The sequence below is a fragment of the Camelus bactrianus genome, chromosome 9 (genome assembly GCF_048773025.1).
Source record: "Camelus bactrianus isolate YW-2024 breed Bactrian camel chromosome 9, ASM4877302v1, whole genome shotgun sequence".
NCBI lineage: Eukaryota > Metazoa > Chordata > Mammalia > Artiodactyla > Camelidae > Camelus > Camelus bactrianus.
In genome coordinates this window covers 16,889,869-16,902,931 of record NC_133547.1, presented here as the reverse complement: position 1 = coordinate 16,902,931, position 13,063 = coordinate 16,889,869, and the positions used below count along the sequence as shown (strand labels likewise).

At 62.9% G+C, this 13,063-nt stretch overlaps 1 protein-coding gene across 2 annotated transcripts; it reads left to right on the top strand.

Moving 5' to 3' along the window:
- The first annotated feature begins 739 nt into the window (after window positions 1-739).
- On the top strand, window positions 740-12,937 carry LRP3 (LDL receptor related protein 3). Of its 2 annotated transcripts, none has more exons than XM_074369840.1 (7): window positions 740-1,137; window positions 3,006-3,053; window positions 8,374-8,512; window positions 9,821-10,035; window positions 10,504-11,620; window positions 11,907-12,039; window positions 12,268-12,616. In XM_074369840.1, the coding sequence occupies exons 1-7, from the start codon at window positions 1,065-1,067 to the stop codon at window positions 12,469-12,471; spliced, it is 1,929 nt and encodes a 642-aa protein (XP_074225941.1). In that variant the 5' UTR covers window positions 740-1,064; the 3' UTR covers window positions 12,472-12,616. The 2 variants fall into 2 exon arrangements, with proteins under 2 accessions (XP_074225941.1, XP_074225940.1); XM_074369839.1 differs by having other exon boundaries at window positions 745-1,137; window positions 12,287-12,937.
- The last annotated feature ends 126 nt before the right edge of the window (window positions 12,938-13,063 follow it).

Sequence of the window (13,063 nt, the reverse complement as noted above, 5' to 3'; positions counted from 1 at the left end):
CTGGGCCCAGCCCCTTGGCTGATAGCTCTCCCAGACAGGGGCCCCAAGCTTGGAAAACAGGCCTCCTCTCCATTTCCCAGTGCTGGTCAGGATGACTGGGTGCGCTCAGAGGTCCCTGGGAAGTGTGGGTTTCTAGAAGCCTCTTAGAGTGGTCACCAGTGTCCCCTCACAGGCCTTGACCGCTTAGAGAGATTCTTCTCAGGGACATGGCAGGGCTACTTGGGCTGTGGCAAACCAGCAGGGCAGATCGGAGGGGCAGGAACCTCACGCAGAACACAAGCGTTAGCCCTGTGCCATCACGCACTGTCCTGTCCTCGAGTCCCCTCAGAAGCCTTGCGTAGCCCCTCTCTCGGCCACCTTGTACTCATCCTCCCTCCCCTCCCTTCCCAGCACAGCCGGCTCCGGGAGAGAACGGGTCGCGGGCTGGGAGGAGGCCCGCCTGGAGAGCCAGGCTCAGGGGCAGAAGGGCGCGTACTGGCCCGGGGCCGCCTGCGCGGAGCTGTCCAGCACCCGAGGCGGGGCGCGCGCCCCCGGCCCGCCCCTGCCGCCCGCACACGCCCTGCCAGCGCCACTGCGGCTCGGCGGGCGCGTCACGTGGCTGGCGCGGCGCGGCCTCCGGGCTCGGGCGGGCGAGGGACCGGGCGGGAGGACCCACAGACCCGCGGACGCTCCACCGGCGGCACGGGCCCGGCGGGCTGGGCGCAGCGCGGGGCGGCTGGGGGGCGCCGGGGCCGGGCGGGCTGGGCGCAGCGCGGGGCATGGGCGCGCCGGGGGCCCCGGGGCACAGGCCGGCGGCGGCGCCGCGGCGCCTAGGGCGCCGGGGCAGCGGCGGGCGGGGGTCCTCCCTGGCGGCCGCCGCTGAGCCCCCGCGAGGCCCGTGACGCCGCGGCCGATGTGGCCCCGCACGCGCTGCGGGCCTGCACCGCCGCCTCACAAAGACGCCACCGGAGCCGCCGCCCGCACACTGGCCGCAGCCGCCGCGGGAGCCCGACCCCGAGCCGGAGCCGGAGCCCGAGCCGCAGGCGTGGGGCAGGAGGCGGCGCCCGCGGGCGGCCGGCCCCGGCATGGAGAAGAGGGCGTTTGCTGGGCCGGAGGGGGCGCCGGGCGCCCGGGCGCAGCTCGCCGTCGTCTGCCTGGGTGAGTGGGCCGCTCGGACCCGGAGGGGTCTGGTCCTCTGCCTCGCAGCTCCACGCCGCGCCTTGGCCGGACCCCGGCCCGCCCTGCTCCTCTGGTTGCGGCGGGGGCTCCTGGTGCGGGCATTGCGCGGGCTCCCGCCGGAGGCCGCAGAGACGGAGGCTCCCACAACCCCGGCCTGTTGGGGTCTTAGGCCTGGGAGGGCGACTCCGGCCGCGGAGCCCCGACTCCCACCCGGCTCGGAGCAGCGCCCGGCAACCCGGGTGAGCGGTACGCAGGGTGGCCCGTTGTGCGGGCGCCTGGGGTTGGCAAGCCGTGGTTTTCCGTCTGGCCTGCCCGCGCTTAGCCTGGCGGCGATGGGGGATCCGGGCCTCCGGAGCTGCGGACAAAGGCGAGGCCGGCGGGGCTGGGGCCGGCCACCCCCTGAAGAAGAAGGAACTATTTCCTGCCCGGAATTGGGGTGGGGGCGGGTGCTAGCAGGAGCCGGATCTGGATGCCCAGCAGGAGGGGGCTGCTAGAAAGACTTCTGTCTTTTCTTTGTGTCTTCTCAGACCCAGCAGGGCAGGCCTCATTAGCCCAGGGTGGTGTGCGAGAGGGATGGATGGCCCCGGGACCCGTCCAGCCCTGGCACCCCTCTAGCCCTACCCAGGAGTTTTGCTGTCCACCTTTCCAAGGCCCTATGTGGGAGAGAGGGGAAGGAAGGAGTTAAATCCTCAAGCCACATGGCTCCTTTATTTACCATGATGAAGGAGGGAGGCCATTATCTAAGCCCGGGGTCATTAGGGGACACCCTATGGTGTCATCAGTGAAGGCTCTGTAACCCCAAAAGGTTTGTTGAAGCCCCTGAAATGACCAAGTTAAAAAGATGCCTGTTTGTTTTAGGCTGCACCCTCCTCTGCCCTTAAGAATCAGGGAGCTTGGGGAGGCCTATGTCTTGGCTATGTGAGCCGGTCTCAGTAAGTGCCCACTTCCCAATCCGTCAGTGGTCATGTGCTGCTGGGTGCTGGGCTTCCCAGGGGGAGCAGGGCAGGGGGCAGGCCCTTTGGCTTCCCCAAGGCCCTCCCTGCCCAGATGAAGCATGGGTGTCCTGCCAGAGGGCAGCTGGCCTTGCTTCCTCACCAGGTGAGGGCCGACCCCTGCAGAGATGCTCTCTGCTTTCCTTGGCATCCTTGATGTTCCCCTAAACCCTGGGAAGTTGGGGTTGTCCATATCCTCTGTCTGCTCCCATAACTCCTGCAGGAAAGCAGTAGGTGAAAGCAAAGGGCAAATCCCACGGTGGTGGGTACTTGAAAGATGTGGGTGGTGGGCAACTTCTTTGCCTCCTTTCTCAAGGTCAGCATGGCACAGTTAGGAGGACCTTGAACCCTCCTAGCTGTGAGTGCCTGTAAAATGGGGGTAACCAGAACTGTTTCCCACCCTCTCTGGCTGGCAAGGCCCTTCAGAAAGAGGAAGCTCTACAAGATGGGGTTGAGCAAGGGCCTCTTTCTGAAGGATGGTTCAGGCCGGAGGTTCCCAAGCCTGAGAGGAGACAGAAACACAGCCCCTCCCAAGTGAGTTAGAATTCCCAGGCCTGGGGAGTGGCAGGAGATGTCTGGGGCAGCCAGGCTTGCGCCCTGCTCTCTTTGGCTGTGGCTGTTCAGAGTGGGTCCTAAGATCCTCTGGGGTTCTTGCTTCTGCTCATCCAGCAGATCTCGGGTGGGAGCAAAAGTCTCTGTGGCAGTGCTCTGGGCCTTACCCTCAGAGATGAAGAGAACTTGCTTGGAGTTTGGGATGTGTTGTCATGGGCCCCAGGAGCCTGGATCTCAAGAGCCATCCTGCTCCCCTACACCACTATCCCCTGCTCCACTGAACCCTCTTTGTGTCTCTCACAGTGAATATTGTTCTCACCGGGCGGCTCAGCAGTGCGGTTCCTGCTTTAGGTGAGTAAGATGCTTCTCTCCTTCCTCCCTGACCTTCTAGTTTAGTGACCTCTGAGTACTAGCCTTCAGGATCCTGGCTCCACCCCTGAGGTCACCTGGCCTCTTTCTACCACAGTCCTTGGGCATCTTTTCTTTATCACAAAGGAGCTGTTTGACATTGGGCACACTTACACCTCTCTGAGTCTCAGTTTCCTCTTCTGTAAAATGGGTGCAATAACAGGACCTACCCCAAAGCCTGGTTGTTAAGGCTAAGTGAGCAAATGGGGTTAGGTGCTCAGCACAGCATTGGCACATGGTGGCCTAATACCACTAGCAAACTGTCACAGCCCACACAATTGACAGACTGTGCTTCCTGTAGGCGGTGGGGTTCCCAGAGGGCCATAGGGGCACCATGAGATGCCTGCCTGCTTTAAAATTAGACCTGGGATTTAGTTTATAAAGATAATGGCTGAGTGACAACACAGAGAGGCCAAAGCCATTGACGGAGGAATTTGTTGTTTATGTGTCTTTGTGGGAGGGAACACACCATGCCACACAGGACCACAGGGGAAATACCAGGTTTGTCAGGCAGATGCAGGAGTGAGGAGAAGGCCTAGGCCAGAGCCTTGATTGGAGTTTGGGTGGGAAAGAAAGCAGGGCAGGGGAGACAGCTTAGGATTGGCTAGTTTAAATAATTCCGGAGGGCTCTGGGCTATAGGGGTGGTGTCTAGGTGCCGGGTACTTGGCCCTGGGACGAAATGTTGGCGTGTGTGTGAGTTAGATAAGAAAGTGGGTGGGGGCTCAGCCTTGGACCAGCCGGTCTGCCCAGGAAAGGCCAGTTCCAGGCAAGCTGGTTTGCAGGAGGGAGGTAAACACTTTGGCCGACAGTTTGGCCCTGTGATTAGTAGATGCCAAACAAACACATGGGATCTAAGAAAACACAGAACTCCACCACTGCCTCCTGCCTGTCAGAGTGGGTCCGTCTATCCGCCAGCCATCTTTGTGTTTGGGCCTAGTGCCGGACACAGCAAAGACTTCCGGAGTGGGTGGGCAGCTGAGGCCATTAGGGGCATTTGCCCTTTGTTGAGGGTGGTGCCAGGGATTGGCAAATGCATAGGCCTAGGCCCCTGTGGCCCTTGGTGCCTCCAGGAGACAGCTGTGAAGGGCCTTGTGAGCGGGGGCGGATGTGCAGTCCCCAGTCTAGGGGCCTTGGACTTGTCTGATGTCTGCTGAGCTGCAGAGTTGGCAGGACTTTGTACCTAAGATTTCTAGTTCTGCTCAGAGCTCATCTTGCAGCAGAAACCCACCGAAGCTGGCTCAGGGAGCTGGATCTCTGCTGGCTGGGGTCCCTGGGATGGGTAGGCCCGGGGTCTGCAGAAGCTGCTCTCATGGGCCTGTCTCAGACGCATCCCCAGTCTCCCTTCCGATTCTCCCTGCCCACCAGCTCCTGCTTCCGGCAGCCTGGCCGCCTCTGCTGACTCCACTGGCCCAGGGCCCTGCCTTGCTCAGCACTGAGCCAGCCCCAGCCCTGCCTGGCATCCGGCTCCCTCAGCTAACCACCCAGTCCCCCCATTCCAATTTCCAGGAGAAGACTGACTGGCCTCACCTGGGTCAGGTGTCTGTGGCCATGGGTGGGGGCAGAAGCAGAGAGGGAGGAAACATGGGGGTGTCAGTTCTTACAAACGTGAGCCCCAGGCCAGCCCTCCTACTGGTGTGGTGGGTGGGCACGTGACTCCAAACATATCTGCCCCAGGTTTAGAAAAGAGATCTCCAGGGACAAGGTCCACTCCTAGAGCCGGGGAGAAAAGCACAGCCATCCAGGTCCATGCAGGTCTTTGGCTGCCAGCAGGGTCCAGGTTGCCTGTGCATGGCGCCCCCTGGTGTCCCGAGCTGCAGGCACAGCCTGAGTGGCCACTGGTGGTGGTCTGGGGCTGCCAGGGTCTGACCCCTCTAGCATTGCTCAGAGAAGAGGAGACCAGCTTTGGGTGGCCAGGGGGTGCCTCCCGGGACACAAAGCTCCGTGACTCTGCAGTTGCAGGGCTCCCCCCGCGACTCCTGCTGTGAAGAGCCTGGATCAAAACTGTCTCGCCTGCCCCTTCCCAGCCCTCACTGGACTCGGACCCTTGGGAGGGCCCAGCTGGGCTGCCCAAGGAACTCACAGGTTTTTGCCTCTCAGCCCCATCCTGCCCCAGGTTGTCAGGCACTCACTGGGTCACATGACCCACCTCCTGCAACCGGGACTCGGCCCTGCCCCGCAGCCACCGTGGCCCGGGAGGTGAGCCTGGCCAGAGTCTTCAGGGTGTTCTCAGCTCACCTGGCAGCTTCACACAAGAGCTTTGGGCGGGGCTCCCAGCTCCCTGCCATCGGTCACACCAGGCAGGTTGTCTGGAGTACTGATAATCTCTGGAGACCAGATCTGCACTCTGTGCTCCCTCAGGCCTCGCTTGGGTGACTCTTTGGACCAGAAGGATGCTGGTCGAAAAATGTCATCATCACTTGTCCCCTTGAACTGGCCACCTTGACCCAAGGGCCAAGGAATCTTCTGTCTGAGTGAACACAGATCGCCTCTAATTAAGATCAGTCTGTCTGACTCCCCCACAGTGTGTCCCAGCTCCCCTCACTGCCTGCCATCATCACCCCATCACTACCCTAACCTCCCACAGGCATACCCCTCAACTCACCCCAGTGCATGAATGTCTGCCTGGAGACTGCCACTTCCCAGACTTCCCAGCCACCCTCTGAGACAAGCAGCCCCCTACTGACTTCATTTCACTGATGGGCAAGGTGAGGCCTAGGGTGCAACGGTGTATCTGGCAGTGTGGACTCCAGGACTGGATTCATGAGGCCCTTTCCCCCGTCTGTGCCTGGGGCCTGGGGTGATGTTGGAGTCGGGGTGAGGCCTGCCATCCTAGAGAGGCCTGGGGCTGGTTGTCTGAGCTGGTGATGTCCTCCAGGCCCACAGCCAAGCAGCATCCGGTCAGAGGCCCTGCCCAGAGCTCCCAGTTCCTTACTAAGACCCCGGCCTCCCTCCTGCTCCAAGGTCACTCTGCCTGGACCAGGCTGGTGGCTGCAGAGACTGTGGTTATCAAGGTTAAGTGGGCAAATGGGAGAAGAGTGAAGAGTGACTGCCTGACATTGCTGCCCCCTATGTGGGAATTTCTGGGGCGCTCAAGGGTGAGGCTGTTCGGGGGGACGTGTTGTCAGGGGCTTTGTTGAGAGACAGAGCGGGGCTGTCCAGTCGTCTGCTCCTGACTAGGTTGGTGGTCCAGGGAGACAGGCGTCCCTACTCGTGAAAGAAGGGCCAGACACAGGTTATCGTGGGCATGGCTTTCCCCAGCCAGTGTGGAGAGAAACCTGGCCTCCGTGAGTGCTCTGTCCAGTAGGGAAAGCCTCCAGGCCACAGTAGGTATGGCTTTGCCCCAGGCCCTGTTCTGCGGCCAAGGGTACAGGGGGACCGGGGCTGACTCTCACACTGGCTGATGGAACCTCTGGTTCCAGGTTTAGCATTTGCTTTAGAGACTTGATGTGGGGGGCAGATGTGCTCCCAGCCATGCCTGCGCACCTCCCACCCAGCACCTCGTGGGAGGAGAAGCCTCTTTTGGGTTTCACAACCTCACTCCTCCCAGGGTGTCCCCAGGTCAGCACCCAGGGTCTCTGTGAGGCCCACAAGAGCCAGTGGCCTCACCTGTCAGAGGGAACACATTGCTCAGGCCCCTGGCCGCCACTCTGTGTAGTCCTTACCTTCCTGGGCTGCGAGAAGGCTGAGGCTCGGGGAGACTGGCCTCCCAGGCCGCAGTGAGTGCCAAGTGGACAGGCCTGGCTGGAGCCTCGCTGACCTGGGACTGCTGAGGCTCTGATGGTGACCGGAGGGTGGTCAGCCTTGCTTTAAAAGGGTCGGGGGTGGGTGGGTGTTTCTTTTCTAGTCCTCTGATGCTCCTGTGAGCCATTACTGGGGGTTAAGTCACCATTAGTCACAGTGTTGGATCACCCAGACCTCCACGGGCACAGTCCTGAGAGCTTAGGAGGCAGCCGGAGGACTTTCACTCTCCTTTACGCAGCCAAGCCCTTTGAGGTTCCAAAGAGTCTTGTGAATCAGCAGAGAGAGACCCCTTCTTCCAGGGCAACAGTGGAGGGGACCAGACAGCTGGAGAGTGAGGAGGTGGAATCACTGGGTTCGGCAAAAGTCATCGTTTGTCTCCCCGAGCCTCAGTTTCTCCGTCTGTATAATGGGCTCTGCTTGTGCCAGTCTATCATGAAGATCAGATGAAGTGTGGTGGAGGGGTGCAGGGGCTGTGAGGGGTGGCTGCAGCTAAGTGCAGGGCCTTGCCTGGTCCTGGGAAGGCCAGGGCACACCGGGGCAGGGTTTGTCACCTTCAGGCTGGGTGGCCTCAGCTGGGAAGCAGAGGGCACGTGTAATGAAGTGGGTTAAGCATGGCCTGGTCACCTGTGCTGGCTGGCATGATGCTCTGTATTCGTCCCTGACCACAGTGTACGGTCTACACTTCATCACTGCATTGACTCATGGCTGGCAGTGAGGAGCCGAGCCCGCTAGAGGACCAGGGTGGGTCCTGACTCTGCCATTTACCTTCTGTGTGGCCATGGGCAGCTCACTTACCCTCTCTGAGCCTCTGTTTCCTCATCTGGTTATGACATCCAACCCTGGTGGCTTCCCACTTACACTCAAGATAAAACCCAAATGCCACACAAGGTTCAATCAGACCCAGCCTGCGTTTCCAGCCACAATAGGACTTCGGCCCCTCTTGTCCAGGCCTGTTTTATAATCTGCAGAATGTCTGCTCCCTCCCCGGCCTGCAGGCTCCACAGAGCGGGGTTTTTGCCTGTCTTACTAGCATGCTTGCCACATAGTAGGTCCTCAGTAAATATGTGTTGGGTTAGCAAAGCGCCTCCCCTCTGGGGCTGCATCTGGCCAGCCCTGGGGTGGGAGGAGGGGGACAGACGGGGAACCACAGTGGGACTACCTGTGTGGGGCCAACGGGTCTATGGCTGCAGAATTCTCCACTGAATTGAGGCCAAGAGGCCGCACCTGCGAGGTGCCAAGGGAGGTTAGTGGGCTCGCTCCCAGCCCTGCCCAGGATGGGGGATAAGACCTAGACTCTGGGGCACAGGGTGAGCTGCCCTGTGTCCATGTGGGGCCTCCTTGCACTCCCTCCATACGCATCACTTCCATGAAGTCTCGAGTTGTGGCCTTGCCCTTGGCCATTCGTGATCCCACCCTGGGGAAGGCCTGTGCTCAAGCTGTGGGGGGCTCAGGGGCCCCACTCCCTCACCTGCCTTCCACTCAAAGGTGAGGCCAGCCTGTCTCAGCCTCCTCTCCTGACAGCCGCCTGCAGCGGGAAACTGGAGCAGCACACAGAGCGACGCGGTGTCATCTACAGCCCTGCCTGGCCCCTCAACTACCCTCCGGGCACCAACTGCAGCTGGTACATTCAGGGCGACCGAGGGGACATGATCACCATCAGGTATGGGAGCCCTGGGGGTGTCAGAGGGGACTGATGTGGGCCTCCACCTGCTGAATGTGTGTGTGTGTGAATGTGATGGTGCATGTGCGAGCCCACGTCTGGGTAGGTGTGGAGGGCACGTGGGAGCATGTGTGCGTGCAGTTCATGTGTGGAGCATGTGCATGAGTCTGCGTGTGAACATGTGTGAGTTGTGTAAATGTGAGCATGTGCGTGGGGGCCTCTGTGGCTGGCTGCCCAGACCTGGGCCTCGTCCTGCCCTGGGCCTCTCTCACGGGCTTGTGGGGCTGTCTGTCACCTCAGGCCTGCCAGGGAGGGGAGCCCTGGGGACTGATGGGCATGGTCCAGCTGTCTCTGAGGAGGCGCAGGTGTCCTGTCTGTCCTGCAGGGGTGGCTCGAGGCCAGGCTAGCACCGAACCCAGAGCAGGGTTTCCCCAGGGGCCTTGGGGCAGTCTCGGCAGGAGAGGGGACCAGGCAGGAGCCCAGGTGCTGGAGCTGCGGGGATGTGCAGAGAGAAACGGGGTGAGGTGATCAGATGATGGAGCTGAGGCTGGACCCCTGGACTGGAATGGTCATGGGGATTGTTGGCTGGGAAGTCACTCTCTTAAATGCCAAAGCCCAGAAGCCCCCAGTCACTCCACAGCCCCAAAGCACAGGGATTTAACGGGCACCTTCAGTGTCCCGTGGCCACTAGAAGTCTCTTCAAAGACTCCACCCTTCCTGGGAACTTCTAGGACCTTCCTACTCCACAGACCTGTGGCCTGCTCATCCCACAGCCTGGGCCAGGGGGTCCAGGGCCAGTGTTTCTCTCCAGGTGACAAGCTGCCGCCCCGCCCTGGCCTAAGCCCGCCCCATGTGCATGGCTCCCCTCAGTGCACAGGCCTGGGAGTTTGTGCCTGGTCCTTCCCAGCAGAGCCAGCGTGGCCGGGGTCTGGACCCTTGGGCCTCGCCCTTCAGGGGAGAGAGTCAGGGGAGGGAATTGCCTACGATGGGGCTCTGACACCCCCTCCACTTTGGCTTTGGGGTGCAGGCGCCATGCATGTGCTGACAGAGGGTGAAAAGGGATGAGGGAAGGCCTTCGTAGAGCTGTCCTGGGGCTCATGTGTCCCAGGCTGTCCATGTTGTCCTGATTCTTCATGGAGCCACCCTCGGACCCCTGCGGGGCCCACGGAGTGGCTGAGAGTGGAGGAGAGGAGGGACAGTGGGGCTAGCCGTCCTTGCCATGAGCTTAGCCTTGAAGGTTCCTGCCAGTCCCTGGTCATGTGGGCCCCGCCTGCCTACCCACATCTGCGGTCCTCTCCGCCCCCTCAGCTTCCGCAACTTTGATGTGGAGGAGTCTCACCAGTGCTCCCTGGACTGGCTCATGCTGGGCCCAGCAGCCCCGCCCCGCCAGGAGGCCTTCCGGCTCTGCGGCTCCGCCATCCCGCCTGCCTTCATCTCCGCCCGGGACCACGTCTGGATCTTCTTCCACTCCGATGCCTCCAGCTCTGGCCAGGCCCAGGGCTTTCGGCTCTCGTATATCCGAGGTGATGCCAGCGGCAGGGTGGGCAGGGCGCCTCAGTGTGAGCACCTGGGCTCCCAAGGGGCTGGGCAGCACACTTCACTGGCCCATTCCCTGCAGGGTCTCCCCCAGCACACCTGTCAGGTGGAGCCCAGTATTGGGACAGGGACTGGTCTGGTTGCTGCCTCAGGGTGACTTGGAGTCCCTCGAGGTCACTGACCTCACTTCATAGTCTTGGCCAGAGTGAGAGGTTCATGGCTTACCCCTGGCTCTGGTCAGGAACTGAGCCCACCCTGGCATTCGAGGGGTCTCTGCACCTCAGGTGGCCATGGAGAGTCCAGGGGCCCTTCTCCTTGGGTCCTGCCTCTCCCTGGGCCCTGCAGAGGCCCCATTGGTATGGGGGAACCACCCGCCCGCAGCTGGCCCCAGGCCCTGCGCTGGAGGGCGGCTCTGCTCTCCCCTGACTGTCTCCATCACGCACGTCACCCCACAGGGAAGCTGGGCCAGGCATCCTGCCAGGCTGACGAGTTCCGCTGTGACAATGGCAAGTGCCTGCCCGGCCCGTGGCAGTGCAACACCGTGGACGAGTGCGGGGACGGCTCGGATGAAGGCAACTGCTCGGCGCCTGCCTCTGAGCCCCCGGGCAGCCTGTGCCCCGGGGGCACCTTCCCCTGCAGTGGGGCGCGCTCCACGCGCTGCCTGCCGGCCGAGCGGCGCTGCGATGGCACACAGGACTGTGGCGATGGCTCCGACGAGGCCGGCTGCCCCGACCTGGCCTGCGGCCGGCGGCTGGGCAGCTTCTACGGCTCCTTCGCCTCCCCGGACCTGTTCGGCGCGGCCCGCGGGCCCTCGGACCTTCACTGCACGTGGCTGGTGGACACGCAGGACCCGCGGCGCGTGCTGCTGCAGCTGGAGCTGCGGCTGGGCTACGACGACTACGTGCAGGTGTACGAGGGCCTGGGCGAGCGCGGGGACCGCCTGCTGCAGACGCTCTCCTACCGCAGCAACCACCGGCCCGTGAGCCTTGAGGCCGCCCAGGGCCGCCTCACCGTGGCCTACCACGCCCGCGCCCGCAGCGCTGGCCACGGCTTCAACGCCACCTACCAGGTGAAGGGCTATTGCCTCCCATGGGAGCAGCCGTGCGGGAGCAGCAGTGAGGGTGACGTGGCAGACACAGGCGAGCAGGGCTGCTTCTCTGAGCCGCAGCGCTGCGATGGCTGGTGGCACTGCGCCAGCGGCCGGGACGAACAGGGCTGCCCTGCCTGCCCCCCCGACCAGTACCCCTGTGAGGGTGGCAGTGGCCTGTGCTACACACCCGCCGACCGCTGCAACAACCAGAAAAGCTGCCCTGATGGCGCCGACGAGAAGAACTGCTTCTCCTGCCAGCCGGGCACCTTCCACTGTGGCACCAATTTGTGCATCTTTGAGACGTGGCGCTGTGATGGCCAGGAGGACTGCCAGGATGGCAGCGATGAGCACGGCTGCCTGGCGGCTGTGCCCCGCAAGGTCATCACTGCCGCGCTCATCGGCAGCCTGGTCTGCGGCCTGCTGCTCGTCATCGCCCTGGGCTGTGCCTTCAAGCTCTACTCACTGCGCACCCAGGAGTACAGGTGGGCGGACGGGCCTGGGGTCAAGGCCAGAGCCTCGCTTTCTACAAGTCGCTGGAGGGAGGCCCAGGGCTCACTGTTCCTACAGCAGTGGGTTTGGAAACTGTGGCACGGCCCATCCACACGGGGCTTCTCTTGTGCACACCAGGGTCTGGGCACCTCAGGATGTCCAGATGGAAGGGCGGGGTCCCACATCCTGCTTCCGAGCCCCTGCATCCGCCCCAGTGGGAGGCTGGAGGTGTGGGGTCCTGGCAACCCTGCCATGCTGCCCTTCTGCCCTTGCTTTCAGGGCCTTTGAGACCCAGATGACACGCCTGGAGGCTGAGTTTGTGCGGCGGGAGGCACCACCATCCTATGGGCAGCTCATCGCACAGGGCCTCATTCCGCCCGTGGAGGACTTTCCTGTCTACAGTGCGTCCCAGGTGAGCCAGAGGGAGTGAGGCCATCCCCTGGCTGGACCTCAGAGAACGCCCTAGATGGGGAGGCTGAGAGGCTGGGTTGGAGAGCCTGTGGCCAGGCTGGTCCAGAGGTCGAGGTGGGAGATGAGGCCTGGATGGGGTGACATGGGAGGCTATGGCCAGGGGAGGGGACAGGTTGGTCTCTTGGGGTATCTGGTCCCTTGGGGGTCGTGCTGACCTCTGCCCCCTCAGCCACCGCCCCACCCTCCAGGCCTCGGTGCTACAGAACCTTCGCACGGCCATGCGGCGACAGATGCGCCGGCACGCCTCCCGCCGCGGGCCCTCCCGCCGCCGCCTCGGCCGCCTCTGGAACCGGCTCTTTCACCGGCCACGGGCACCACGGGGACAGATCCCACTGCTGACAGCTGCACGCACCTCACAGACGGTGCTGGGTGACGGGCTCCTCCAGCCTGCAGCGGGGGCCGCCCCAGACCCCCCGGCACCCCTTACGGACACAGGCAGCCCAGGGGCAGCTGGGGATGGGCCCTCCAGCACCTCTAGCCATGCATCAGAAGTGGGGCCTTCTGTGCGGCCCCCTTCGGGCCTGCGGGACCCAGAGTGCAGGCCAGTGGACAAGGACAGAAAGGCCAGCAGGGCCCCTCTGGTGGACAACATAGCCCCTGTGGACACACCTCGGGAGTCCTGCTCTGCCCAGGACCCTCATCCCCCAGCCCCCACTGCCAGCAGCACCCTGGGCCCCCACCCACCAGAGCCACTGGGTGTCTGCAGGAGCCCCCCACCACCTTGCTCCCCAATGTTGGAGGCCAGTGACGACGAAGCCCTGCTGGTCTGCTGACCCGCTGGACACGCTGGTGACTGCCACAGCCCCGCTTTGTAACCAGGGAATACACAGTCGTTTCTACCCTGCCTTTGTGTCCTTCTTTCTTACTGGGAGGCTCACCCAGAAGCCCAGCATCAGCACCCCGGCCCCTTGGTTGGGTGGGGGTGAACAGGGGGAGAGGGCGGGGTGACCAGCCCCTCTGCGGGG

Coding starts and splice junctions, on each gene's coding strand:
- LRP3 (XM_074369839.1), top strand. CDS start 1,065: ATGGAGAAGAGGGCGTTTGCTGGGCCGGAGGGGGCGCCGGGCGCCCGG. Junction 1,138..3,005: donor GCTCGCCGTCGTCTGCCTGG/GTGAGTGGGCCG, acceptor TGTCTCTCACAG/TGAATATTGTTCTCACCGGG. Junction 12,040..12,286: donor CTGTCTACAGTGCGTCCCAG/GTGAGCCAGAGG, acceptor CCCACCCTCCAG/GCCTCGGTGCTACAGAACCT.